Source organism: Muscardinus avellanarius (assembly GCF_963383645.1).
Source record: "Muscardinus avellanarius genome assembly, chromosome: 10".
Classification (NCBI taxonomy): Eukaryota; Metazoa; Chordata; class Mammalia; order Rodentia; family Gliridae; genus Muscardinus; species Muscardinus avellanarius.
Genome location: NC_137796.1, coordinates 39,270,506 through 39,297,564, shown reverse-complemented (window position 1 = coordinate 39,297,564; position 27,059 = coordinate 39,270,506). Strand labels below are relative to the sequence as shown.

At 40.8% G+C, this 27,059-nt stretch overlaps 1 protein-coding gene across 2 annotated transcripts in view; it reads right to left on the bottom strand.

Moving 5' to 3' along the window:
• LOC308267463 (UPF0547 protein C16orf87) overlaps positions 1-25,245 on the bottom strand; it is a gene marked incomplete at both ends in the record, with an annotated part of 30,812 nt that extends 5,567 nt beyond the window's left edge. Inside the window, 3 exons of one of the 2 annotated variants that reach the window (XM_080702192.1) lie at positions 1,686-1,868; positions 14,752-14,848; positions 25,180-25,245. In XM_080702192.1, coding sequence (XP_080558318.1) covers positions 1,686-1,868; positions 14,752-14,848; positions 25,180-25,245 — 346 coding nt within the window. The remainder of the gene's footprint in view (positions 1-1,685; positions 1,869-14,751; positions 14,849-25,179) is intronic. The other variant, XM_080702193.1, reaches the window with a different exon arrangement.
• Positions 25,246-27,059: the final 1,814 nt, after the last annotated feature.

The window sequence follows — 27,059 nt, the reverse complement described above, 5'->3', positions numbered from 1 at the left end:
AACTAAAAGACTGTCTTTTTCTCATCTCCTTTTACCACCAGAATTTCTTCTCTGTTCTTTATATTCCCTTTACTTCAAATGAAAAGAGTATTCTTTTTTTTTTTTCTTTTTTTCTTGGTGGTACTAGGGGTAGAATCCAGGGGCCTTCTACCTCTGGGCTACACTCCCACACCTATTTTATTATTTTTAAAATCTGGAAACAGGGTCTCTTTAGCCAGCAGGGCTGGCTTCGAACCTGTGCGATCCTCCTGTCTCCGCCTACCTCCCATGCGCAGGGATTACAAGCATGAGCCACCACGCCCGGCTATTCTTTTTGGTTTTTTGGGGGGTTTTTTGGTGCATTGTTGTCATACAACTTAATGGGGTACAAGATATTAAAGGCATAATGTATTTAGGCCTTCTTCAAGAATGTTCTGTCTTCTGAATCAAGTAGTATTTCTCTCTTCCTTCCTCTACATTAACTTTTCTTTACCAGTTCTCTTTCTTAAATGGTCTTTGAAATAGATTTTCTGATAATCCTATTATTAAAGCACATTGAAATTAAGCAGCCAGGGATGGTGGCGCAAGCTTGTCATCCCAGCATTCGGGAGGCTGAGACCAGAAGATCACGGTTCACAGACAGCTTCAGCTACTTAATGAGGCCATCTGCAACTCAGTAAGACCCAGTTTCAAAATAAAGAATAATAAAGGAATAAAATAATGCTGGGGGTTGTAGCTTAGAGATAGAATGCAACTGAGTTCCACCAAAAATAATAAACAAATAAACCTTATTCCTTTAGTCACACATTATTAAGATATTTTTAACCTTGACAAAACAAAGGACCATGCCAGTAATTCCAGTACTTGGGAGGGTGAGACAGGAGGATCAAAGGGTTGCAGCCAACCTCAGCAATTTAGTGAGGCTCTGTTAGAAAATAAAATAAAAAATAGAGCTGGGGGTGTAGCTCAGAGGTAGAGCACCCCAGGGTCCAATCCTCAGTACCACACACACACAAAATAAAATAAAAAATACAACCATTTTAATATGCTTCTTAAGGATGTTATATATAAATTATTATTTCTGAACTCTACTATCATCAGTTTATAGAAAGTGGATTTAGCTAACTTAAACCTTTAGGTTTCCAGTAAGAATGGGGGGGGCGGCTGGGGATTGAAGTCAGTGATCTTCTATCTCTAAGATATACTCTAGCCTTTTTATTTTTGGTTTTGAAACAGGGTCTTAGTAGGTTATTGAATCTCATTAAGTTCCTGAAGCTGGTCTCAAGCCTGTGATCCTCCTGTCTCGCCTGCATGTGTGTATCTGTGTGAATCTGTGTTGTTTTTTGGTGTGGCACTGGAATTTAACCCAGAGACATTCTAACTTTGAGCTACACCCCCAGCCCAATTTTACTTCTTATTTGAAAAAATGGTCTTACTAGTTTGATGAGAGTCTCACTACTTGCTGAGGCTGTCCTTGAACCTGTGATCCCCCTGTCTCAGCCTCCTAAGTACTAATATTACTAGTGTGCGCCACCACGCCCAGCTTTCTGTACATTTTAAACTAAGCATCTACCACAGAGGAAATACTTTCAAACTAAAATATAGATGTGATTTTAAGTCCAGGAGCTCAATGCCTTATTTTCATCCAATTAAGATCTGAGATCAATTTAATACTTGAAACAAAAGCTGCTTGGATTTATTCATACCTCTTTCTTCCTCATGTTTTTTGGCAGATGCACTTTTAGGTCTTCCTCTTCCTCGTCTGATATGATCTGAATGGCTGTTATTTCGAGACCTCTTTCTGTTTTCTAAATCTTTATTTACTGTAGAATTTACCTTCTCTCTCCTAACTCTCTCTGTTCGTCTCCTCTTGGCTTCATGCTTGTTTTCTGTATGGGTGAATAAAAGTGATACATTTTAAGTCTTAGCAAGAACTGGCGGCCCAAGTTCTCTTTGTCTTCCTTTTTTGGGAGGGGCAAGTATTGGGGATTGAACCCAGGGGTCATTCTATCTCTGAGCTACACCCGCAGCTCTAATTTTATTTTTAACCTTGAAACAGGGTCTCCCTAAGTTGTGGAGGGCCTCATTAAGTTGCTGAGACTGGCTGAACCTGCCACCTCCTGTCTCAGCCTCCCAAGTACTGGGATTACAAGTGTGCACCACCACGCCCGGCTCCTTTCACCTTCTAAATAGCACTAGGATATGCCTCCTCGCTTATTTTATAAGAACTACAGCCACCGTATGCTTCCTTCACACACACAGGAAAAAAAGCACAACAGAATTCAGAGCCACATAACACATCAAGTAGAAGAATCTTGGAAGGGAACTTAAGTTTCACTCGACAGCTTTAATTTCAGCCTCCAGAAGTTTAAACAATTCCAAAGCAACCTTTCTTTGTTTTCCTCCATTTCCAACCTAAAAATGGGAAAATATTAGGAAAGGGGGAAAAAATCCACTTTTTTCTCCCTACCTGAATTACAAATTATGTCTAATATACAGAGAGAAAACTGACCTTAGGCATAGCATATTAAGCTTACAAAAAACCTTATCCATAGAAAATATTTAAAAAACACTAAAATTAAGTGAGTAGTTTTCACTTCAGCCAAATAAGGTACTACTGATCTAAGAGAATGTTGTTCCATAAATGAAACAGCAATAGAGGAACTTTACTAAATATGTCAATTTAATTAATTCAAAGACCACCTCTCCCACTCCAAACAAATAAAAATGCTGGATAAGAAGCAATTTTTTTTCCATGGTACTGGGGTTCCTGGAAACTCTTCTACCTCCAGGCTACACTCCCAGACCTATTTTATATTTTTATTTGGAAACAGGGTCTGTCTCTTAAGCCAGCGAGGCTGGCTTCTCGAACCGCGCTTGGGAGGCTGAGCAGGAGGATCGCACAGGTTCAAAGCCAGCCTCAGCTACTTAGTGAGACCCTGTTTCCAAATAATATATAAAAAAAGGTCTGGGAGTATAGCCCAGAGGTAAAAAGCCTCTGTGACCCACCCCCAGTACACCCCCCCACACACACAAACATGAAAAAAAAATTGCCTTAATACATATCAAAATTCAAAAATAAAGAGAATCACGGAGCACCTAAAATCACAGTGGAAAAGGGCATAACAAGTAGGGTAATTCATCCCAAGAACTAAAGAAAACAAATTTGAAAGACTATAAAATAAGTTTAATATGCTACTTTAAAAAAATAAAAAGTAGACGGGCGTGGTGGCACATGCTTGTAATCCCAACATTTGGGAGGCTGAGACAAGAGGATCTAGGTTCCAGGACAGCCTCAGCTATTTAGTGAGGCCCTTTGCTACTCAGTGAGACCCTGTTTCAAAATAAAGAATAAAAAAAAAATAGGGCTGGGGATGTAGCTTGGAGGTAGAACGCCCCTGGGTTCCACACTTAGTCACACACACACACACACACACACACACACACACACACACACTAAATTTTTTAAAAAAGTAAGCCGGGTGTGGTGGCACACACTTGTAATCCCAGCATTCAGGAGGTTGAGGCTGGAAGATAGCAGTTCTCAGACAACCTCAGCGAGGCCCTCTGCAACTCATTGAGACCCCGTTTCAAAACTAAAGAATACAAAATAGGGCAGGGGGTGTAGCTCAGAGGTCGAAAGCCCCTGTTTTCCATCCCCAGACCCACAAAAAAATTAAACAAAAAAAAAGTAATAGGTATATTTAAATACCATACCCAAGCCGGGCATGCTGGGGCAAGCATGTAATCTCAACATTTGGGAGGCTGACAGTAGGACTGTGGTTCAAGGACAGCCTCAGCTACTGAGCGAGGCCCTTTGCAACTTAGTGAGATCCTGTTTCAAAATAAAGAATAAAAATTGGGCTGGGTTGGCCGGGCCTAGTGTCTTAATAAAAAAGTATAAAAATAGGTCTGGGAGTGTAGCCCGGAAATAGAAGGGTTTCCAGGAACCCCAGTACCACCAAAGAAACAAAACAAAACAAAAACAGGGCAGGGGTGTAGCTCAGAGGTCGAATGCCCCCGGGTTTCAGGTGTAGCTCGGAGGAAGAATGCCCCTGGGTTCCATCCCCGGCATATAATAAACAAACAAACAAACAAACAAACACATACATACATACATATAATAAATAAATAAATAAATAAATAAATAAATGCCATATCCATGGAGAATTAGTTAATTCTAGGTCTAGATGATATGAGAAGTAATTATTCCAGACTACAAGAAAGTTCTCAAAGACAATCAAAGTTGTGCTAAAAGACTCAGGGACTAACTTGAAAAGGCTCCCACTGACAATGATAGGATAATCTGAGAATCAATAAAAATAACTGTAATAGACTCAAACATACCAAATATACCTAAAACCCTGAAAACTGCTGGGCCACTATCAGAAGATACCAAAGAACCAATTCATTATTTTAAAAACTTAAAGGAAAAGAAAAAAGCATTAATCTTGCTTTTTCTATTCAAACTGTATCACTCATTCAGTCAGTAACCATAGAGCAGATAAAAGAAGCTTTTCATTTTAGAATTACTAAAGCCAATAAAGAAGGAATGACAGCATCATTTTTAAACACCATTTTTAACCTGCAATGAATGAATTATGTACTTATATATATAATTTTTGTGTGTGGGGGTCTGGGGATGGAACCTCGGGGCATTTGACCTCCGAGCTATACCCCCTGCCCAATTTTTTTATTCTTTATTTTGAAATAAGGTCTCACTATGTTGCAGAGGGGCTCACTAAATAGCTGAGGCTGTCTACAAACCGCGATCCTCCGTCTCAGCCTCCCAAATGCTGAGATTACAAGCGTGCGACACCACGCCCAGCTTGTACTAAATATTAATAACTGCTAATATCACTAAAAGAGAAATAAGAAGTTAATGACAGAAGTTACTCATCATTATTAGGTATTTAAAAAAATCTACAGAGGATCCAACTTAAAAACAAGCCACTTAAGGAATGTAATAACCCGCACCATGAAGCAGGTTTTCAACATATAATTTGCATTTATATAATATATAATAGCATTTGAGAGGCTGAGACAGGAGGATCGCAGTTCACCAACAGCCTCGCTACTTAGTGAGGCCCTTTGCAACCCGGTGAGACTCTGTTTCAAAATAAAGAATAAAATATAGGGCTGGGGATGTAGCTTGGTGGTAGAATGCCCCTGGGTTCTATCCCCAGTACTGCAAAAAAAAAAAAAAGAAAAGAAAAAAAAGAAAAAAAAAAACCTATAAATTCACTGGGTATGCACCTATAATCCCAGTACTTTAGAGGCTAAAAAGGGATCTCAGGCTCAAGGTCAGTCTCAGCATCTTGGCAAGACCCTCAGCAACCTTACGAGATACTGTTTCAAGCAGAAAATAAAAAGGGCTGGAAGCATAGCTCCAAGATAGAATATGCCCCTGGATTCAATCCCCAGGACCAAAATAAATAAGATCATTTATGGAAAATTTGAAAATTTGAATACTTAAGTATTTGATATTAAGGAAATATTTTTATATTACAATGGTATTGTATTTATATTTAAAGGCATATCTTCTAGAAACATGGGATTTGTTTAAAAACAGTAATCAAGGAAAGGAGCTTTGGGTGTGGTTAAGACAGTATTGGTCACTGTCTACTCTTGTGAATGCTTACAATCTCACTCTCAAAAAAAAAAACAGGCTAAAAACATTCATTTAGATTTTTTCCTCCAGCTACCCACCCATTTCTGCAAACTTCTTTATAATTAAGCTTTCTACCTATACTTTTAACCATTTGCTTTTCAATATACTCTAGTATAATTTGGGGTGTGTGTGTGTGTGTGTGTGTGTGTGTGTGTGTGTGTGTTACTGGGGATGGAACCCAGGGGCATTCTACCTCTGAGCTACACCCCCTAGTCCTATTTTTATTCTTTATTTTGAAACAGTCTTACTGAGTTGCAAAGGGCCTCACTAAGTAGTAGCTGAAGTTGTCCTCAAATCACAATCCTCCTGTCTCAGCCTCCCAAATGCTGGGATTACAAGCGTGCGCCACCACACCCAGCCAAAAACACCCTATTAGTATAATTCTGAACTCAATGGAACTCATCATCAAGGACAAAAGAACATCTCACCTGTCATTATTTTTTGCCTTTTTGCTATGTCTTCCCCCATTCCTGCTTTCCCAATCTCTAACATCAAAGCCCCAGAACCTGTCCTTCTCTTTACCTATCACTTTCTTTTAATATCATAACCTTCTATTGTTATGACAGCTACAAAGTTTAGACCGTCTACTGTGATCTCCTTTCTAAACTGCCTACATAACAAGGTCATTTGGATGTCTAAAAAGTATTTCAAATGTATTAAAAAAAATAACTTTGCCAGTGTGGTGGTCCATGCCTGTAATCCCAGTACTTGGGAGGCTGAGATAGGAGGATGGCAGGTTCAAAGCCAGCCTCTCTACCTTATTGCAGCTCTCAACAACCTAGTGAGACCCTATTTTCAAATAAGAAATAAAATCCAGCTAGGGATGTTACTTGTAGGTAGAATGCCTCTGGGTTCAATCCCAAGTACCAAAAAATAACAAAATAAAATAAAAGTTAACTTCTTGTGTGCGCGCGCGTGCATGTATGGCAAGCAGGAGTGCTGGTGATTGAACCCAGTCTACCTCTGAGCTACACCCCAGCCCTATTTTAGTTTTTAGTTTGAAATAGGGTCTCACTAGGTTGCTAAGAGTCTCATTATGCTCGAGGCAGTCCTCAAACCTGCAATCCTCCTGTCTCAGCCTTTCAAGTACTGGGATTACAAATGTGTGCTACCATGATTGGCTTTCCTCACTACCTTTAAAAAATCCCACTCAAAAAACAAACAAACAAACATGGGAAAAAGGAAAATAAATCTAGTACAGAGAAAAAGGGGAAAAGTGTAGTAATGATCCAAAATTGTAGAATTTTAGAAAACTGAAAAGCTGATGGTTTTGATTAAGGAACCAGAATAAAAAAAACTATAATCCAAAATATGAGTAAGTAGTCAGGCGTGGTGGCGCACACTTGTAATCCCCTGGCTGAGACCAGAGGGTCACAATTTGTGGACAGCCTCAGCTACTTAGTGAGGCCCTCTGCAACTTAGTGAGACCCTATTTCAAAATAAAGAATAAAAAATAGGGCAGGGGGTGTAACTCGGAGGTCAAATGCCCCTGTGTTCCATCCCTACACCCGCAAAATAAATAAATAAATAAGTAGGAATGTGACAGCTCTTACAGAAGAAGAGACACAGAGGAAGAATGCCCCTGGGTTTAAGCTCCAGCACAAAAAAAGAGGAGAAGGGGGAAGAGGAGGAGGAGCTGTTGTTCCCAAGGAAGTTCTAAAGATATTTAGACAACAGGACAAAAGTACATCAAGAAAAAAAGGACACTGTGAGATCATCAGAAAAACTACGAAACTAATTCAAAATATGTCAAACACAGAGCAACTAACATAAGGACTTAAGCTCAGGAAATACAGCAATATGCAAGAGAACTTTTTTTGTGTGTGTGCTACTGGGGGTAGAACCCAGGGGCTTTTCTAACTCTGGGCTACACTCCCAGACCTATTTTATACTTTATTTGGAAACGGGGTCTCACTAAGTTGCTGAGAGCCTCACTAAGTTGCTGAGGCTGGTTTTGAACTTGTGCGATCCTCCTGTCTCAGCCTCCCAACTGCTGGGATTACAAGCATGCGCCACCATGCCTGGCAGTAAGATCTTATTCAAAACAAAGAATAAAAAATTTAAAAAAATAGGGCTGGAGGTATAGCTCAGAGGTAGAATGCCCCTAGGTTCCCTCCCCAGTACTGCAATAAATAAATAAATAAATAAATAAATAAATAAATAATCTCCATAATAGGAAAGAAAAGGTACACCATCACATCTTTTGTGAAACTTTTTCCCAGGTATGAAACAATTAATGAGAAATTTGTTCCAGAAATAAAAAATACATGAGTTAAAAAAAAATCCCAAACACAGCCAGGCGTGGTGGGCGCATGCTTGTAATCTCAGCATTTGGGAGGCTGAGACCGGAGGATTACTGTTCATGGACAGCTTCAGCTACTTAGTGAGGCCCTCCACAACTTAGTGAGACTGTTTCAAAATAAAGAATTAAGCTGGGCGTGGTGGCACACGCTTGTAATCCCAGCATTCAGGAGGCTGAGACTGGAGGATTGTGGTTAACGGACAGCCTCAGCTACTTAGTGAGGTCCTCTGTAACTCAGTGAGACCCAGTTTCAAAATAAAGAATTAAAAAATAGGGCAAGGGGTTGTAGCTCGAAGGTAGAATGCCCCTGGGTTCCATCCCCAGACCCGCAAAATAAATAAATAAATAAATAAATAAATACTAAAGAATTAAAAAAATAGGGCAGGGGGTGTAGCTCAGACATCAAATGCTCCTGGGTTCGATCCCCAGACCCACAAATAAATAAATAAACCCAAACACATAGTATATGTTACGGTTTTGGAGGAGACGGTTACTGTACTAGTACTGGGGAGAAGTTTTAAAATGTATTAATGTACCAGTATTGGGAAAGATTTCCAATTTTGAAAATATATCGTTTGTACTAAAGAAAGCCAGGACTGGCAGGAGGAAGGGAATTGTAATTTACATTTCTAAAGAGAAGGAAAAAGCCAGAGCCCGGGAAGAGGTCTCTTTACATTTCTAAGAAGAGACAGATGGCCTAAGGGATGGGGGGAAATTCCAGGTCCCAGAGAAGCAATTTCACACATCTTGGGAGAGTAACAAGAGGTGTAGAGGTCTGTGTTCAGAGACAGGGCTGCCCCCCCCCCCACTACAGGGCAAATCTGGCTGGAGACAGCAGAAAACTGGGCTAAGATGGGCTGGGATGGAGACAGCGGATAGGGCAGCATATCTACATATCAAAAGACCTGCGCAGACTTGATCAGGATAAAAACACTCAGTATCCTGAAATTCTTTGGTGAATTCATTCGAATTGCCCTCTTGTGCCACTCTCGGGCACAGGGCTGTAACTATCTTCTGTATTTGTTTTTAATAAACTTCTTTAAATCTTCAGCAACTGTCCAAGCTATGCATATTTATTCTTAGTTCAGGACAAGAACACGCGGTTTTTTCTGTTTTTGGTCATTTTGGGTTTTGTTGTGGTTTGAGGGAAAGTGTGTCCAGGACCCTAGCAGGGGTCCCTGGGGACAGTTTCCCCACAACTATACTCTCCCAAACTGCAACAGTTACTGTCTGGGGGAACCCTCCCCAGGGATCCTTGTTTGACCCCTGGGAATAATTCCGCCAAAAAAGAAAAAGATAAAAAGCGCGGGTTCTTCTCCTGAGCTAAGGATAAATACACATTAGTCTGAACTCTTGCTGAAGATTTAAAGAAGTTTATTAAAAAGATAGAAATACAGAAGACAGTTACAGCCTCATGCCACTCAAGAGTGGCATGGGGAGGATGGTTCGAACGAATTCACCGAGATACAAAACACAGAACACATTTTATACACGACACCCTCCATCTTGTTCACATAATTCTGACATAGTAAAAATCCCTGTAAGGTACCTCCCCTTACTTCCCGCCAAGGTGTACTTTCCCACCAAGGTGTCTCTTTTCACGAAGGTCATGGTTGAAGGTCGACCCCCTCCTCCCATCCTAGCTAGATTATCCAATTATTAGGTAAACCTGTCTTTAGAATGAGGATGAGGAAGTCCTAGTTCCCCTCTCCTACGGACTTGCTAATTACCTTTAGCTAGGTTAATTTACATTGGAATAGTTGCCTGCTTTTTTTGGCAGAAACCAAGTCCTTTCACCAATTTTTGGTGAAAGAGCTTTCTCAAATCTTCCTAGGCCATTCCCAATACTGGTACAGTATATAAGAAAGAATAGAATTAATCTGGAAATATATTGGAAAGAAATCCTAGTACAACAGCTGTGAAATAGACTTAAAAATAATCAGTCTTAATTAGAAGTCAGAATTCTATGAAAAATGCCTTAAAGATATAGCTATCACATAAGTAATATGATTTTTTTTTTTTTGGTGGTTCTGGGGTTCCTGGAACCCTTCTACCTCCGGGCTACACTCCCAGACCTATTTTTACATTTTTATTTGGAAAAAGGGTCTCCTAAGCCAGCGCGTGCGGCTGGCTTCGAACCTGTGGGATCCTCCTGTCCCTGCCTCCCAAGCACAGGGATTACAAGTGTGAGCCACCACGCCTGGCATAATTAATATGATTTAAAAAACCAAATACAAGAACATGTGCCACCACACTAGCAACGTACAGCATTTAAAAGCAATTAATATGTAAGGAGAATGGTGCATTCTGTTGTTGGTGGGTTTTTTTATTTTTGTTTTTGCAGTACTGGGGATTGAACAAGGGCATTTTACCTTCGAGCTATCCTCGCAGCTCTATTTTTATTCTTTATTTTGAAACAGGATCTCACTAAGTTTTGGAGGGCCTAAGTAGCTCAGGCTGGCCACAAAATCACTGTCTCAACCTCCCAAAGATTGGGATTACAAGCATCCCAAGTACTGAGATTACAAGCATGACCATGACCCACCATGCCTAGTTGAGCAATGCTTTTTATGTACGTGTGTGTGTGTGTGTATGTGTGCACATACACAGTAGAGATTTAACCCAGAGGTCTCTGGCTCCAAGCTACACCCCTAGGCCTATTTTTTAATTTTATTTGGAAACAGGGTATCACTAGTCCTACTACTTCCTGAGGCTGTCCTTGAATCTGTGATCCTCCCCCTCCCGCCTGAGCCTCCCAAGTACTAAAAGAGTACACCACCATGTGTGGCTGAACAATGCCATCTTAAATAACAAAATCAAATATCTATCTCAGAGTTGAGGACCACTTACTGTACCAGTATTGGGAATGACCTAGGAAGATTTGAGAAAGCTATGATTATTAATATATTCCAAAAATTGGGTGAGGGGCAAATCTGTGAAAGGACTTGGTTTCTGCCTAGAAGCAGGCAATTATTCCAATGTAAATTAACCTAGCTAAAGGTAATTCCCAAGCCTATAGGAGAGGAGAACTTGGACTTCCTCATCCTCATTCTAAAGACGGGTTTACATAATAATTGGATGATCTAGCTAGGATGGGAGGAGGGGTGGACTTTGTGAAAGGAGACACCTCGCCACACCTTGCAGGGGGAGGAACCTTACAGGGACGTTTACTAAGTCAGAATTACACGTAAACAAGGCCGGGCGTGGTGGCGCAGGCTTGTAATCCCCGCGCTTGGGAGGCAGAGACAGGAGGATCGTGCAGGTTCGAAGCCAGCCGCGTGAGCTGGCTTAGGAGACCCTGTTTCCAAATATAAAACGTAAAAAGAAGTCTGGGAGTGTAGCCCGGAGGTAGAAGGGCTTCCAGGAACCCCAGTACCACCAAAAAAAAAAAGAATTACGTAAACAAGATGGAGGCCATGGGTATAAAAAGTCTGGTCCACATGTTATATCTTTGGTGGGACATTCATTTGAACCACCCCCCATGCCATTCTTGCATGGGGCTGTAACTATCTTCTGTATTTCTATCTTTTTAATAAACTTCTTTAAATCTTCAGCAAGAGTGCGGGCTAATGTGTATTTGCCCTTAGCTCAGGACAAGAACCCACGGTTTCTTCTGGTTTTGGGGTTGTGTGTTTTGAGGGAAATTATGTCCGGAACCCTAACGGGGGTCCTCAAAAACAGTTTCTCCAAAACCATATCATTTCAAACTGTAACACTTACTAATGAATTAATATTCAATCAAATTTGGTTTATAAAAGGGATAAATAACAGTATCTCCATTTTTCTTAACCAAAATGAATTAATCCTTCTTTAGACTTATTAGCCTCTGTCTGTTATCTTAAATAATAATTTGAAAAAAAAAAAAGTTCAGGTCTGGTTATTCTCTTTTTCTCTCTCTCCCATTAAAAACTCAGGAGGGCTGAGCATGGTGGCACCTACTTGTAATCCCAGAGACCGGAGGATTGCAGTTTGTGGACAGTCTCAGCTACTTAGTAAGGCCATCCACAACTTAGTGAGACCCTGTTTCAAAATAAAGAATAAAAAATAGGGCTAGGGGTGTAGCTCGGAGGTAGAATGCCCATGGGTTCCATCCCCAGACCCACAAAAAATAAAAAATTAAAAATTAAAATTAAAAAAATAAAAAAATTCAGGAGGTTTTTTGACTAAGCTTACCCCATTCCCACTGAGAAATATACAGTTAAAATACCAATAAGAGCTGGGTATGGTGGCGAATACCTGTACTTCAGAGGTGGAGACAGGGAGGACTGTAGGTTTGAGGACAACCTCAGCAATTTAGCAAGACCTCAGCAACTCAGTAAGACCGTGTTTCAAAATCAAAAATAAAAAGGAACTAGAGTGGCGTAGTTCAGAGGCAGAGTTCAATCCCCAATGTATTTTTAAAAAGAAGCAATACTAACTTTTTGATGTCTTCAATCTCTTTTCTCTCCTTTAGAGGAACTCTTTTTTTTTTTTTGGGGGGGGGTAATCTCAGGATGGAACCCAGGGGCATTGGACCTCTAAGCTATACCCCCTGCCCTATTTTTTATTATTTTGAGACAGGGTCTCACTAAGTTGCAGAGGGTCTTACTAAGTAGCTGAGGCTGTCCGCGAACCGCGATCCTCTGGTCTCTGCCTTCTGAATGCTGGGATTACAAGCATGTGCCACCACACATGGCTAGAGGAAGTCTTTATTTTTTATTGGTATATTGTAATTGTACATGATAATGAAATTCATAGGGATACATTATATATGCACATAAATTATTTCATCTGTTCCCTTCTCCATGCCTCTCCCACCCCTTTATATTACTCTACCGGTCTCTCATATAATTTTCATAAGGTCCCTTTTCTTCCCCCCCCCCCCTTCCACACATGAGAAAAAACATACAATCTCTGATTTACTTAGTCTGGTATATCTCATTTAGCATAACATTCTCAAGTTTAATCCATTTTTCTGCAAATGACATAACTTTGTTCTTGTTTATGGCTGAGTAAAATTCTACTGTGTGTATAGACCACGTTTTTTAAATCTATTCATCTGTTGACAGACACCTAGGTTGGTTTCATAATTTGGCTACTGTGAAATGTGCATGGGTATGCATGTGTCACTATAATATTCTGACTAATTCTTCAGAAAGACATTGAGGAGTGATACAGCTGAGTCATGTGGTGGTTTTATTTTTAGTCTTCTGAGGAACCTCCAAATGAACTAGTATCTCATTTGAAACTTCAGTTTACTTAAGCTTTTATAGGATTTATAACTAAAATTTTAGAAAGAAAAAAATACGTAGTTATTTAATATAGAATGGCACCCCTGATGTTACTAATCACCCCCATCTGGAAAAGCAAATTTAAAGATCTACACCAAACAGCTAATTAACCAGGCTGATGAGAGTTGCTAAATCTGTCCTTCAACCTACAATCCTCCTGTCTCAGCCAAATACTGGGATTACTGATGTGTACCACCACACCTGGCCAAAATTATTTAAGATATTTTCAGAGAATTATGAAATATAACCAACAAAAAATTATATTCATAACAAGACCACATTATATTTTTCAGCCATTAGTTAAACAGAAAATTTTAAAGTTGTTGCAGATTTTTTTCTTTTTTGGTGCTATTTGGATTGAACCCTAGTGTTTTACCTCAGAGCATCCAGCCCTATTTTATTTTTTATTTTGAAACATGTTTTCATTAAGCTGCTGAGAGCCTCACTAAATTACCTAGGCTGGTTTCTAGCCTGTGATTCTCCTGTCTCAGCTTCCCAAGTACTGGGATTACAGATGTGGGCCACCATGTTCAGTGCTAAATTGTTGCAACTGTTACCAGCACTATGAGAGAAAAAAAATCCAACAGGTGAATGGATAAAAAAATAGTGATACATCCACAAAAAGAACACTCTTAGCAAAAGAGGCCAGGCAAACTAGCATGGCACACACTACTGCCTCCATTAGTGACAAAACACAGAAGTGGTTATATGGGATGGGAAGCAGTGGGGGGGGGGCTTAAAAAGGGAACTAGGAAGCGGGGTGTGGTTGCGCACACCCTGTAATCCTAGTACTTGGGAGGCTAAGACAGGAGGATTAGGCAGGTTCAAAGCCAGCCTCAGCTATTTAGTGGTACCATGTTTCCAAATAAAATATAAAAGAGGTCTGGGAGTGTAGCCCAGAGGTAGAAAAACCCTGGGCCTTGAGTTCCATCCCCATTACCACACACAAGAAAAAGGGAACTAGGAAACTTTTTGGAATGACAAAAGTTTACAATATTGACTATAGTGATTGGTGTATACATATGTCAAAACTTAAACTGCACTATTTTTTTTTTTTTTTATGGTACTGGGAGTGGAACCCAGGCTATACTCCCAGACCTATTTTGTGTTTTATTTAGAAAGAGGGTCTCACTAAAGTTACTGAGAGCCTCACCAAGTATCTGAGGCTGGCTTCAAACCTACAAGATCCTCCTGTCTCAGCCTCCCAAGTACTGGGATTACAAGCCATCCTGCCCGGCTCTAAACAGCACATTTTATATACGTCCATTTTACTCAATGTCAACTATTACTTAAGCTTTTTAAGAACTTAAATAAAATTATTAATTGTATAGACATTATAAGGAAGTTAAAATTTAAATGGAATAAACCAATGATTTCCAAAAGCTAAGTTTGTTTTCTGTTAGGTTGCTTAGTTTTTTTGTGCTAAGGAAACTCAGGGCTTCGAGCATTGCCAAAGCTTTGTTTTGCCACTGATCTATATTCCCAGCCCTCCAATAACTAATATTTTAATATTAAACTTTCACAATTACCTGTAGAAGGTGGTGATTTCTCTGAGTGCTTTGCATTTAAAAGCTTTCTGCTAATAAATACATAACCACAAGGACATGATTTACATGCAACAGGAACCTGTAGGAAAAAAAAAAAAAGAAAAATGTATTAGTTTTTTGTTTTGTTTTGTTTTTGCGGTACTAGGGGCATTCTGCCTTCAAGCTACACTCCCAGCCCTTTTATTCTTTTGCGGTACTAGGGAGGGCATTCTACCTCCAAACTGTAATCCCGCTCCTATTTTTTTTTTGTGTGTGTGTGTGTGTGTGGTGGTACTGGGGTTCCTGGACGCCCTTCTACCTCCGGGCTCCACTCCCAGACACCTATTTTGTATTTTTATTTGGAAACAGGGTTAAGTCTCTTAAGCCAGCACACGCGCCTGGCTTCGAACCTGCGCGATCCTCCTGTCTCTGCCTCCCAAGCGCCGGGATTACAAGCGTGTGCCACCACGCCCGGCTATTCTTTATTTTTGAAACAGGGTTTCACTGAGTGCAAAGGGCCTAAGTAGCTGAGGCTGTCCACAAACCGTGATCCTCCTGTCTTAGTCTCCCAAATGCTGGGATTACAAGCATGTTCCACCAAGTCTGGCAGTGCTTTTTCTATTGTTAAATTTCTCAATGTTTATATAGTCTCAGGTGAACAAATTACTTCAAGTAGAAGTCATATTTAAACTTTACCTCTTTACAGCAAAGCATCTGAGATACCGATGATATTTTATACATATTCATACTTTCCTAGTGCTTACAATACCATGGACACCATATATTTCCATTAAGAGTAAATTCAATGACAAATATGTTGTAGATGTGAATGGATAGAAAACCTTTATAGAGTTGGACCCAGAGGAGGTATATAGGGAAAAAAAAAACACCCAGCATTTCCTAAAATGTTAACCTGACAGCAATTTATGGTATACAACAAATCAGGAAAAGGACAATGGTTGGGAAGTCATTAAAGAAATCCCAGCTTAAGATTTAGGAAAAGTGAGAATGGAAATGGAAGAAAGGTAGTTCTGCCAGATGCTTCAAAGACAGGAAAAACAAGAATCAAGCTCACATTGACCACTAGTGATAAGGAGGGAAAACAGAAACCTCAGTGTTCTAACACAAGAGAGGAAGCTGCCAATTACCTCTGACAAATATTTCACAACAACCAGTTTGCAGGGGGAAAGTGTAATATGAACAAAAGAGAATATAGGAGTCCAGTCCAGATCCAGAATCTGAACTCCAAGAACCTTGGACAAAACACTCAAGTTATTCAGGCATCTGTTTCCAAACTTGCAAAATACATATGGTTGATTCCTTTCTCTATTTCATGTGTACAAGTTTATTTTCTCCAAGGATTGCTGGAACATGTCAGTGACTACCATCTGAGGATGAGGTTACCACTGGGTTGGGTCTTTGTTTTTATGTGTTTTCAATGGAGATAGCTAGGAAATGCCTACTTTCCAGAAACAAGTAAGTTCATATTTACTTATAATATATTCCAAATACTGTAGGGTTTATTTCATTTTGTATCTGTATTGATCATTTTGAAATTTGTGTTTTCTGGTCATATTAACATAATTACTTCTTTTCTTTTTGTCATGCTAGGGACTGAACCTAGGGGCATTCTACCTCCAAGCTATACCTCCAGCCTGATTTTTCTTCTTTATTTTGAAACAGGGTCTCACTAAGTTACTGAGGGCCTAAGTAGCTGAGGCTGGCCATGAACCTGGTTCCTCCTGTCTCAGCCCCCAAATACTGGGATTATAAATATGCGCAACCAAGCCTAGCTCTTAAAATAATTACTTCTTTACTTTATTCTTCAATCTATGTAACAGTTTCCAAAGTGATAGTTATAATATTGTTGCTAATATTGCACTACTAAGTACAATTTGAGATTTCTTCCTGGTAGTTTTAGTTCTTAAGATAGCTACAATTAGGGATATATAAGCAATGCTGTTTTTCGTTTTGTTTTCTGTCCTATTGGGGGCTGAACGCAGAGGCACTCTATCTCTGAGCTGGATAGCTCTTTTTATTTTTATTATTTATTTTTATTTTGTCATTTATTTATTTATTTATTTTTATTTTTTTATTTTTTTGCGGTCCTGGGTCCTGGGGATGGAACCCAGGGGCATTCTAACTCCAACCCACTCCCTCGGCTCTATTTTTTATTCTTTATTTTGAAACAGGTCTCACTAAGTAGCTGAGGCTGTCTGTGAACCTGGATCCTCCTGTCTCAGCTGCCCAAATGCTGGGATTACAAGTGTGCACCACCACGCCTAGCTCTATTTTTTCTTTATTATTGAGAATTATTTTTTTAATTTTATTAATGCATTGTAGTCATACATCTTAATGGAGTACAAGACAGTAGAGGCACACATGCACACATCACTCCTTTAACCCTTCCCCAATTTCCACTCCATTCCCCCCCCCCTCATGTTTGGCTTAGTGATTGACTGTGATATGTTTATGAATGGACATCATGTTCATTAGGGAATCTCTCTCCCCCACCTCCTATCCTCCTCAGTTAGGTCACCTTATTTGCTCATCTGTGGTTTCTCCTTCTTCCTCTAGAGATCCTCCTATAAGACCCATTTTCTCCCTAGCTTCCACATATTAGAAAGAGCATCCAATTTCTTACTTTTTGTGATTGACTAACCTCACTTAGTATAATGTTCTCCAGTTTGTAAAATTACATTGTGTAAGACGGGCGTGGTGGCGCACGCTTGTAATCCCAGCATTCGGGAGGCTGAGACCTGGAGGAATGCAGTTCGCAGACAGCCTCAGCTACTTAGTGAGGTCCTCTGCAACTCAGTGAGACCCGGTTTCAAAATAAAAAGATAAAAAAATAGGGCAGGGGGTGTAGATCTGAGGTAGAATGCCCCTGGGTTCCATCCCCAGACACCCTCCCCCCAAAAAAATTACATTGTGTACATATCCCATATTTTGTAATCCATTCATCTGTTGATGGACATCCTGGCAATTTTGAATGGTGTGGCTATGAACATAGATATGCATGCAATAGTTTGGTAGTTTGGTTTCCATGAAATAGTATTGCTAGATCATATGGTGGGTTCATTCCTGTTCTGAGGATCCTCCATACTGTTGTCCAAGGTGGTTGCACCAATTTGCAATCCCACCAACAATTAAGAGTTCTTGCTTCTCTACATCCTTGCTAGCATTTGTTGCTGTTGTTGTTGGGGGGGGGGGGTACTGGGGATGAGACTCAAAGGCATTTTACCTCCGAGCTACATCCCCAGCCCTATTTTTTATTCTATTTTAAAACAGGGTCTCACTGAGTTGCAAAGGGCCTAAGTAGCTGAGGCTGTCCTCAAACCCAGATCCGCCTATTTCAGCCTCCCAAATGCTGAGCACATGCCGCCGTGCCCAGCTCTTTTGCTTGCGTTTTTAATGACTGCCATCCTAACTGAAGTTAGGTGAAATTTCAGGTCAGTTCTTTCTCTTCTTTGTACCTCTGAGCTACACCCCCAACCCTATTTTTTTTTAGTCTTTTTTATTTTTTTGAAGCAGGTCTCACTGAGTTGTGAAGACCTTGTCAAGTAGCTGAGGCTGTCCGCAAACCGCCATTCTCCAGTCTCCACCTCTACCACTTGAATTCTGGGATTACAAGTGTGTGCCACCATGTCTGGCTCAGGGTAGTTTTGATTTGCATCCCTCTGACTGCTAATGATACATTTATTGGCCATTTGAATTTCTTCTTATGTGACATGTCTATTTAGTTCACTTGCCCATTTTTTAATTGGGTTGTTTTCTTAGTGTTGAATTTACAAATATTTTAAGGCAAAATATTATTAAAAGTCATTTAAAAGCTTTAGCCTCCTCCAACTCTTAGAATCCAGACATTTCACAAAAAATAGAAATTAATATTAACAAAAAAATACTTTTAGAATAATTAGAACACATTAAGTCTCTCTATAAGCATAGCCAATGAGGTCCTTGTACTTTCTTATCTTGGCAGATAATAAAAAGCTCTACTTTTTGTGGAATTGTGACTTTAAGATTGGTTTTTGTTTATAATTAATGCTATAAAAATACTGTTTCTTTACTCGAGGCCCTACAGTTGATAGTCATATACTAAAAGCAATTGGTTAATTTTTGTCTTCCTTAAATTCAGCTCTGCCCAGAAAGAGCTTCCTAAATATTTCTAGGCTGCATCATTCTTTTTTGTTTTGTTTTGTGTTTTGTGGGTTTTTTTTTTGTGTGTGTGGTACTGGGGTTGCTGGAAACCCTTCTACCTCCAGGTTACACTCCCAGACCTATTTTTATATTTTTATAAAATATAAAACAGGGGCGCGGGGATTACAAGCGTGCGCCACCACGCCCGGCTAGGCTGTGTCATTCTTGAAGTTATGAGACAGTTTTTAGAAAAGAGCAGGATATAATTATACAATTGTATCTCAAGAGAACTGAATCATCTAAGGAGAAAACAGGATGAATTTCATTTGCTGGCTGCTCTGCTTAAGTTATAAAGCTTTTTACCCACATATGTAGAAAACATCTCAGATTCTAGAATATACTCCATCTAATTAAACTGAATTTAGTTTTTGGCAGAAGAGTTCTTTTTCTTTGTATAAGAATACTGCACAAGCTGGGCGTCGTGGCGCACACTTGTCATCCCTGCATTTGGGAGAATGAGACTGGAGGATCCGGTTCACAGACAGCCTCAGCTACTTGGTGAGGCCCTTCACAACTCAGTGAGACCCTGTTTCAAAATAAAAAGAATATAAAATTGGGCAGGGGGTGTAGCTTGGAGGTCGAATGCCTCTGGGTTCCATCCCCAGACCCTCCAAAAAAAAAAAAGAGTACTGCACAAGCTAGGCCTGGAGGTGCATGCCTATAATCCTAGTACTTGTGAGGCTGAGACAGGAGGATCTTAGGTTAGAGGCCAGCCTCAGCAATTTAGTGAAGTAGTGAAGTCCTCAGCAACCTAGTAAGACCATTTCAAAATTAAAAATAAAACAAGGCTGGGGTGTAGCTCAGAGGAATGATGCCCCTAGGTTCAACTCCCCATACACATACAAACAAAAAAAAAATTTTTTTTAAATACTAAACAAGGATCTCTAATTTGCATTTAAGAAACGTAACAATGACTACTATACAAAGATATTTATAATAGCTTCTTTTTTTTAAGAATGTGATGAGAAGCCTGGTTCATGCCTATAATCCCAGTACTTGGGAGTCTGAGATAGGAAAATCATAGGCTCAAGGACACTGTCACCAACATAGCAAAACTCTCATAAACATTATTTCAAAACTAAAAAATAAATGGACCTGAGCATGGTGGTACAGGCTTGTATTCCCAGCACTGAGGAGGCAGAGACAGAAGGATCCCAGGTCCAAGGCCAGTCTCAGCAATTTAGCAAGGCCCCAACAATTTAATGAGATCCCCATTAAAAAAAAAAAAATAGGGCTGGAGATGTAGCTTAGAGGTCAAATACCCTTGGGTCCTCAGTAACACACATATACAAAGAATTTGATGAGAGCCCTTCAGACCATGATGGAAAATGTAATGTTGCGTTTATTTTATTGTTTTTTTTTAATGTTGTGCTTATCTTATTGCATTTATTGTATTTTATAAATATACCCAAAGTAGACTGACAATGTTAAATTCACATCTTCAGAGACAGCACACTCAAAAGTACTGACTTATTTCATTTATACTAAACATGTCAGTAATGGTATCCACGGTAATGTAGATTGTTCACGCTACGGAAAAAACACAAAAGCATGACATTTTTACTCAACAGCCGCTTTGCTAATCAACAAGCATTTTCTTCTACCTACTAAAACCCAATAAATGTAGGTCTCTGTCATAAACAAGAAAATCATACAACAGTACTACAGTTAGATGAGAAATATATGTGGCTTTGGGATCCAGATACATAAACACTAATTCAATTGAGGGTTCTATTTTTGTCCCCGAGTTTCACTTAAGAAACCTCCATGTAGCTGAGCTAATTCATTCCAAAGTCCTATTTAATAGGTGATGGCGCACGCCAAGCTTGGGAGGTGGAGAGAGGAGGATTACAAGCCTGTGCCACTAAGCCAAGCCCAGCTATAATTTAAATTTTATAAGGCATATATGTAGAGTGAAAACAGTACATTCAGGGTTTCATAGTGAGGTTTCAGGTATCAGGTAAGTAATCTTGAGATATATTTACCACAAATAAGGGTAGATTATTTTTTTTTCTTTGTTCAGTACTGGGGGATTGAACCAAAGCACACTCTACCGCTGAGCTCCATCTCCAGCCTTTTTATATATTTACTTTTATTTTGAGATCAACTGTCAAGGCTGGACTTAAACATGCAATCCTCCTGCCTCAGCCTCAGGAGTCTGGGATGAGAGGCCTATGCCATTGCTCCTGGTTAGACTACTGTATATCATTTACTGCTAAGAGAACCAAAGTTACCTAGAGCACACATTTTCTATATATCATATAAATTTCCTATTAATGGAAGAAAAAAAGTTGCTTTAGTTTACAAAAATGAAGGTAAAACCAGATATATTCACCTAAGATACCAGAAAACTGGGAAAATTTTGAATACAAAAAAAAAAAGTGGACTGAACCCCCTTGAAAATGAAAGTATTGTGGCTTAGATATTTTAGAACTATATTTTAAAAATTGGCTTGCGCCAGGAGTGGTGGCGCACGCTTGTAATCCCACGCTTGGGAGGCGGAGACAGGAGGATCGTGCAGGTTCGAAGCCAGCCTCACTGACTTAAGAGACCCTGTTTCCAAATAAAAAGTATAAAATAGGTCTGGGAGTGTAGCGCGAAGGTAGAAGGGCTTCCAGGAATCCCAGTACCACCAAAAAAAAAAAAAAAAAGAAAAAAAATAGGCTTGCAAAGGAGATGTTTAAAAATGGCTGAAATTCTAGCTCTTTTTTTCTCTGTACCAGTTTTTGTTTGTTTTGTTTTAGGGGGACTGGTGATTAAACCCAGGGCCATTCTACCTCTGAACGACATACTACTCTGCCCTTTTTATTTTTGAAACAGGGTCTCACTAAGTTAGAGGGCCCCACTTAGTTGCACAACCCTTTGATCCTCCAGTCTCGGCCTCCCAAGTACAGGAGGTTACAGGCATGTGCCATCATGCCCAGTTTTTTTTTTTTTTTTTAAAGAGAAGATATGCAAATCTAGTCAACTAAAGAAATGGAAAACTTTAAAGATTTTACATATATGTTTTGTAAACTACACCTATTTTCTAGTTTAATGTTTGTTAAGTAGCAAAAGTCACAGCAAAGTTGGGCATGGTGGTGCACACTTGTAATCCCAGTACTCGGGAGGCTGAGACAAGAGGATCACAGGTTTGAGGACAGTGAGATTCTCAGCAACCTAGTAAAACTCTGTTTCCAAATAAGTAAAATGAGGTTGGGGATGTAAGTTGGAGGTAGAAATTCCCTGGGTTCCAACTTCAGTACCGAAAAAAAAAAAAAAAAAGTCACAGCAATTTTCTAATATGTTGTTTAGAAAATGGGTTTCTGAGCCAGGTGTGGTAGCACAGGCTTATAATCTCAGAATTTGAGAGTCTGAGACAGGAGGATCACGGTTCATGGACAGCCTCAGCTACTTAGGTCCTTCACAACTCAGTGAGACCATGTTTCAAAATAAAGAATAAAAAACAGGGCTAACGCCGCCGGGCGTGGTGGCGCACGCTTGTAATCCCCGAGCTTGGGAGGCAGAGACAGGAGGATCGCGCAGATTCGAAGCCAGCTGTGCTGGCTTAAGAGACCCTGTTTCCAAATAAAAATATAAAATAGGTCTGGGAGTGTAGCCCGGAGGTAGAAGTGCTTCTAGAAACCCCAGTACCACCAAAAAATAAAAATAAAAAAACAGGGCTGAGAGTGTAGCTTGGAGGTATTATGCCCCTGGGTTCCATCCCCAGTATGACGAGAAAAAAAAGAAAAAAGAGGAAAAAAAAAGAGAAAATGGGTTTATTTCTAGATTATATTTTTTCCAGTTTAAAACTAAAATAAACTCACACTTTTAAGATGTAGCTTTCTAGTTAAAAAGCTAAAATTAACCTATGAGTTTCTTCATTTACTTTTACTAGAAGAAAGAACAATTTAAAAAATCACCAAAATGTTTTGGCCATTTTCCACTGCTATAAAGAAAACATTCCAGACCTTTTTTCTGGAACATAACCCTTTGTCATGGCATTCTCTCAAACTGTACCCTACTTCTCTAAATAAACCTCTTATATTCTACCAAAAAAGATCACCAAAAGTTTTAATTCATCATTATGTACATTACGGTAGGTTCTCTCGAGTATTTAGAAGGACAAAACACACCAACATCAAAAATTATGTACTTATTTGCTACAGATTGTCTCCCCCATCAGAAAACAAAAATCATATACTGAATACTTAATATCCAGTGACACAATATTGGAGGCGAGGCCTTTAAAAGAATAATTAAGTTTAGATGAAGTCATGAAATGGGCCTTAGTAAAAGGATTAGTGATTTTAAAAGAGATGAGAGTTTGCTCTCTCTCTGTCTTGCCACAAGAGGACACTCAGAAGAGAGGTAACCCACCCGCAAGCCAAGAGAGCCCTCACAGAACACACCCTGACCTTGGACTTCAGCGTGGCAAACTGTAAGAAAATTAATTCTCTTAATCCACCCAATCTATAGTATGTTGTGATTGCAGCCACATCAAACTGCTTTCTACAAAAGAATACACACATGTGCGTATGTGCATGTGTGTTTAACAAAACTATTGTGTTCCTTCTGAATAAAACACTGACCATATTTTGCTGAACAATTCTAGGAGCTCCTACAAGTTTATTATCCTTCACTCTGTCTTTAACTAAGGTACTGAAAAGATTATTTTTCCTGAAAGATTACTTTATATCAAGTGAAGTAAGGACAAGATTTGCAGTGACTTGTGTTCTACAGAAGCTGGAATGCATAATGAATACCATCTAAATCTTATACTTCTCCACAATTAAATGGAATAATGGGAAGTAATTTAAACATTTAAATAATCTGTTGACAGACATATCACAGTCTAATCTTGTTAGGATTTAACAAATTTAGTCTACGAGTAACAATGAAAGTAACTCTTTGCTTTGGAAAACATGACTAAATTATTTTTATAGTGCATACTGGTAGAGCTCAATAAACTATTCTTACACAATCTCTGATCAGCATTTTTACCACTGCCTAGGAATGATGCAGAATAAAATACTTAACATGTTTTCTGTTACAAGATTTCATCAACCTACAAGATTGCTCCTTAAAGAATACATTAAAATCAGCTGTTTAGCCAGGGGTGGTGGCACAGTTTGTAATCCCAGCACTTGGGAGGCTGAGACAGGAGGATCGCACAGGTTTGAAGCCAGACTCCGCTACTTAGTGAGACTCTCAGCAACTTAGTGAGACCCTGTTTCCAAATAAAGTATAAAATAGGTCTGAGTATAGCCCTGAGGTAGAAAGACCCTGGGTTTCATCCCCAGTACCCCCCCCCCCCCCCACACACACACACCAGCTGTTTACAAAAGTCTCCTTTGAGTTGAGGATGTAGTTCCGTGGTAGAGTACTCGCCTACCCACCATGCATTAGCCCGGCACCATCGGAAAAAAAGGGGGGCGGGGGAGGAGGGATGAGAGAGGTAGTCATTTTGAAAAAATTCACTGAGTGGAAATGGAAAAAACACACCCAGATCTGCATGCTGGCTTAAAATGAGGGCCTTATGAGTGGTTTGAATTGAGAGAGTTTTCACTTAAATTTTAAAGCTCTGAGAAACGTCATAATATAATACATTAGTAAAGAATAAAGCATGCTAAAATGTAGGAAACATGAATGAGGTTTAAAAAAATTACAACAAATACACCATGAGTTCAATACAGACAGGAATCATTCATTTCAAATTCAGGAATCATTTCAGATTTATAAAAACACAAATTTTTCTAAAGTGTAAGACACGCCAAATTTATAACTGAATACTGCGACCGGTGGGATGAGAAGCGCCCAGAAGGGAAGGGTTTCAAATGCGGGTGTTCTTCAATAATGTTCATTAAAAACAATGCAAATAAATGATTTGTGATTACACAACATTAAAAACAATGCATGGGGGGGGGCAAATTCACAAAAACTTAGCATTTCATTGCAGTCCCTTTTGTCATATTTAAGCGCCCACCCAGGACGCGGGGGGCACGATTTGGGGACCCCCAGCGTACACATCTGGACTGGGGACAAAGCAACCCCGGGCGGCAGGAGGGGCGGCGCGGCCAAGGCCTGGCCCGCGAGCCCAAGGGGGCTGGGGACCGCGGCGCCCGCCCGCCCGGCCGACCCCGAGGACCCCAGCCGGAGGGCCGCCGCCCCGCGTCTCCCGGGCAACCGCGCCCCGCCTCCCCCGCCGCCCCCGCCCCCGCCCGGCCAGCGCCCGCCCGCCCGCGCGCCCACCTGTTGGTCGCACTCGGGGCAGGATTTGGTGGCCATCTTCACTTTCTTGGCTCGAGTTGCGGACATGCTCCTCGCCTCGCCGGCGGCGGCGGGCTCCTCCCCCACCACCTCGCGCCGGCCTCCCGCCCCGCGCGGCTCGCGGGGACCCAGGCGCCGGCGGCCGGCGCGCGTGCGCGGGCGCGGGGCCTGCGTGCCGAGGGGCGAGGCGCGGCGCGGCTGGGCCGGGAACCCCCGCGCGGCTCGCGCCCCGAAGCTCCGCGGGCCCCAACCCCGCCGCGCCGCCGGGCCGGGCCGCCGGGCCTCCGAGGGAGAGCGCGCCGCCCCGCCTGGCCACGCCTCCTCACGGCCCGGCCCGCGGCGCGGGGCGTGGCGGGGGCGGGACTCGCCGCGACCGGCGTCGAGCTCGACCAACCAGCGTGCAGCTCGCGGGGCCGCGGGGCGGGGCACGCCCCTTCCCGGCCGGGGCGTGAGCTCCCTAGTTCTCGCTAAGCACCTCCGAAGACTCCATCGCTGAATTTCGTAGATTAAACTTCCACCCTCTTGTTACTTCACCAAGGGGATTAAACTCCAGCGTGAGCTCTGAAGTGGAAAAACCATAGTCAAACTATAGCATACACAAAAGAAGCTGGGACTCGCAGATTATAGCAGCATTATTCACAGTAGCCAAAATAACCCAGATGAGCTGAACACAGCGTTACACACCTGTAATCCCAAATTTCAGAGGCTGAGACAGTAGGGTCTGTCTCAGCACAGAGTAATTTAGTGAGAACCTGTTTCAAAATAAAATTGGCGCCGGGAGTAGTGGCACACTCTTGAAATCCCAGCATTTGGGAGGCTGAGACAGGAGGATCTCGATTTGCAGCCAGCCTCAGCTACATAGGCCCTTTGCGACTCAGTGAGACCCTGTTTCAAAATAAAGAATAAAAATAGGGCTGGGGCTGTGCGTGGTGGCGCACCCTTGTAATCCCAGCATTCAGGAGGCTGAGACCAGAGGACTGAGGTTTGCAGAAAGTCTCAGCTACTGAGTGAGGCCCTCCGCAATTTAGTGAAACCTTGTTTCAAAATAAAAAATAAAAACCGGGAGTGGTGGCGCAAATTTTTAATCCCAGTGTTTGGGAGGCTGAGACAGGAGGATGAAACAGGTTCAAAGCCAGCCTTGCTGGGAGACCTTGTTTCCAAATTAAAAACAAACAAACAAAAAAAAAAACATATATATATATATATATATATATATATGTGTGTGTGTGTGTGTGTGTGTGTGTGTGTGTGTGTGTGTGTGTGTGTATAATAGGTCTGGAAGTGTAGCCCGAAGATAGAAAGGTTTCATCCCCAGTACCACCAAAGCAAAAAAAAGAAAGAAAGTAATCCCTGCCCTTGGGAGGCTGAGACAGGAGGATCACACAGGTTCGAAGCCAGCTTCAGCTACTTAGTGAGGCCCTCAGCAACTTAGTGAGACCCTGTTTCCAAATAAAGTATAAATAGGTTTGGGAGTATAGCCTGAAGGTAGAAAAGTCCCTGGGTTCCACTCCTAGTACCACCAAAATATGAAAGAAAGAAAGAAAGAAAGAAAGAAAGAAAGAAAGAAAGAAAGAGAGAGAAAATAGGGCTGGGGGTGTAGCTTGGAGTTAGAATGCCCCTGGGTTCCATCCCCAGTACCGTAAAAATAAATTAAATAAATAAATAAATAAATAAATAAATAAATAAATAAAATGGTCTAGGAGATGTAGCTTAGTGATAAAGTGCCCCTGCCCCAGGTTTCAAAAAAAAAAAAAAAAAAAGAAAAGAAAAGAAAAAAAGAAAGAAAGAAAAAGTAAAATAGGGCAGGGAGTGTAGCTCAAAGGTAGAAAGCCCTGAATTCAATCTACAATACAGGAAAAAAG